The following is a 2,448-nucleotide window of genomic DNA, read 5'->3' as shown; positions in this document are numbered from 1 at the left end:
GGGTTTGCATTTCCGCACATACACAAATTTTACGTTACATCGTAGTCTAGTCTTATTATGCGCCTGCCTACTGCGATATCTGGTCTTCGCCGTCTCCTTCTTGGCCTGTCTTGTAATTGATCATAGAAACCACGGCCGAGGTGTTGGACGCAGAAGTGAAGCTAGAGTTAGCGTGGGCGGGAGCGGTGCTGTTGCTAGCAGGGGCGGACTGGTGTTGCCGTTGTCGTTCAGGAAGTTGAGTACTGGGTCAGGCGGAGGACGGCAATCAACGTGACGACGTATTCCTTGACATCTTCCTTGCGGAGGGTTTTCACCTGCTTGGACACGGTGCGGTAGACGCGGCGGGCAACTTTGTTGGAGAGGCGTCTGAACGGTGTGCAGGGTGGATCTTCCTTAAACCGAGATGAGAGCGTTATCTCATCGTCGCCTTCGCACTTCGGGCAGTAGTAGTCCAGAAGACGCTCGGCCAGCTGAAGCGGTGATGTCCACGCCGCTCACGGCGATCCTCTGTACTGGGAGGCCAGTACTTCGTTGGCTTTCTTCTAGGAGAGCTCTTTTCAGGGAGGCTGCCTTCTGCTGGAAGGCCTGTTGCAGTTCGTACACCTTCTCGGCATAGGGTTTTGACCATGCCGAGACCTTAGACTTTGCCTGGTTGTGGATCTCCTGCGGTTGTTCCTTGATGATCGGTACGCTCACCTCGAGGCGGTCGATGCCCTTGACCAGCTGGAGCAGGCCGTCGAACTTATGCACCCAGCGGGGCGGAGATACTGGCACGGTTTCCGAAGGGGATTGAAGTCTTTCACGCGAAATAAAGTGAAACCGAAACAAAATAAACACTAAAATTTGACATTCGAGTTTTAGGGGTGCCCATCGATTTTTGGTCGATTCGAATGAATTATTTCAGATTTTATCCGATTTATTCTGATTTTATCGATTTCTTAGGGATTATTATCCATTTTATTTATTTCGTTGGAAATTTGACTCATATGAACATTTTTTGCATTTCGGCTCACTTTTGGCCTAAAATGGAGATAACCTGCCAGTGTCGTGCCCCTAGGTTCGAATCCCACCGGTCGAGGATCTTTTCGGGTTGGAAATTTTCTCGACTTCCCAGGGCATAAAGTATCATCGTACCTGCCACACGATATACGCATGCAAAAATGGTCATTGGCATAGTAAGCTCTCAGTTTAATAACTGTGGAAGTGCTCACAAGGAACACTAAGCTGAGAAGCAGGCTCTGTCCCAGTGGGACGTAATGCCAGAAAGAAAGAAGCTTTGCATATACGCTCCCAATTGCGAAACGCAACATACTGTTAGCCAATCTATACTTTGGTAGCGCAACTAGTCAGATGATGAGAGATTTGATTTTTCACGCATCCATCACATGCCGCTGTGGGGAAAAATGTTTTATTTTCCTGATTAAAGACGGTTAACAGTGAAATAGTTAGGCGGAAAAGGTAGGAATATCCATTCTCTATGTTCTACATACGTTTGTTTTTTGTATTATTGTACTACTTCTTAAAAAATTGAGATCCGGCTGGTAGGAGCACTAGTTTGAGGTTGGAAAACCAGGATATGTGAGGTTAGTTTCATTGGAACTTTCGCCTGAGCGATTTTTGCGCTTGAACAAAACACGTTTCCGGGACATTCCCCCGCTGCCCTAAAAATATCATTGGGTAGATAAATGAATTCTCTACCATTGTATCTCATTCAATTTCGTGCATAACTTCACTTGAGCGGTTGAAAATAAATATTTTGTTCCGGAATGTTTTGAAACCATGTATGGGTTTGACATTGCTTCTCGCTCAACCATCATCATGACGACAGCAGCAACACCCCACCAGGACGAATTGTCGTCTTGGGAGCCCATTGCAAGGCTAGCATACCAACAAAGGATTTTTGTGCTACGCAGCGACTGCAGCGGCACTTGTTTACTATCGTGAGGAAGAAACGTCAAATTCCATGCCTGATGCGAAGACACCGACACAGATAAAGCAAAGATTTCGATGTGTATAGGATGATTTTTCATTCATTAAAGTTCATTAAATGAGATTTTTGGAATAACTTCGGATTTTGTCGATTATTATCATTTTACTGTGAAAATCAGTCAGCAGAAAACACAAAATCATTAAAAACTTTCAAAAACCTTGAAAATGGATAAAATGTGCAAAATCCGATAAAATGGATTTAATCTGGAGATAACATGAAAACTCAAATGAAATGGGGTCGTATCGCACGAAAATTAAAACGAAATTGATTAGTGTCGTTCCCCTAGGAATGGATCATTAAAATAACCAAAACGGCCGCTATGGAAAGCATATATAGCGCCACCGTAGCTTTGTGTGTTTGACAGAACAGCAGTGCTGCCATAATATTAAATCCAATGAACAATGAAAAGTAAGGTTTGTCCACAGACAAACAGACGTCACACTCTCATCATTGTCCAT

At 44.4% G+C, this 2,448-nt stretch overlaps 1 protein-coding gene across 1 annotated transcript; it reads right to left on the bottom strand.

Annotated features, from left to right (window-relative positions):
- Positions 1 to 227: 227 nt before the first annotated feature.
- Positions 228 to 767, bottom strand: LOC5573542 (lipid storage droplets surface-binding protein 2; the record flags this gene model as incomplete). Its single annotated transcript, XM_021856927.1, has 2 exons — positions 228 to 470; positions 553 to 767. Coding segments are annotated over 2 exons (458 nt in total), but the record flags the coding sequence as incomplete, so codon positions are not given.
- Positions 768 to 2,448: the final 1,681 nt, after the last annotated feature.

This window comes from Aedes aegypti, unplaced genomic scaffold, assembly GCF_002204515.2.
Source record: "Aedes aegypti strain LVP_AGWG unplaced genomic scaffold, AaegL5.0 Primary Assembly AGWG_AaegL5_hic_scaff_496_PBJ_arrow, whole genome shotgun sequence".
NCBI lineage: Eukaryota > Metazoa > Arthropoda > Insecta > Diptera > Culicidae > Aedes > Aedes aegypti.
The sequence above is the reverse complement of the archived record's forward strand: the minus strand, read 5'-3'. Positions and strand labels throughout refer to the sequence as shown.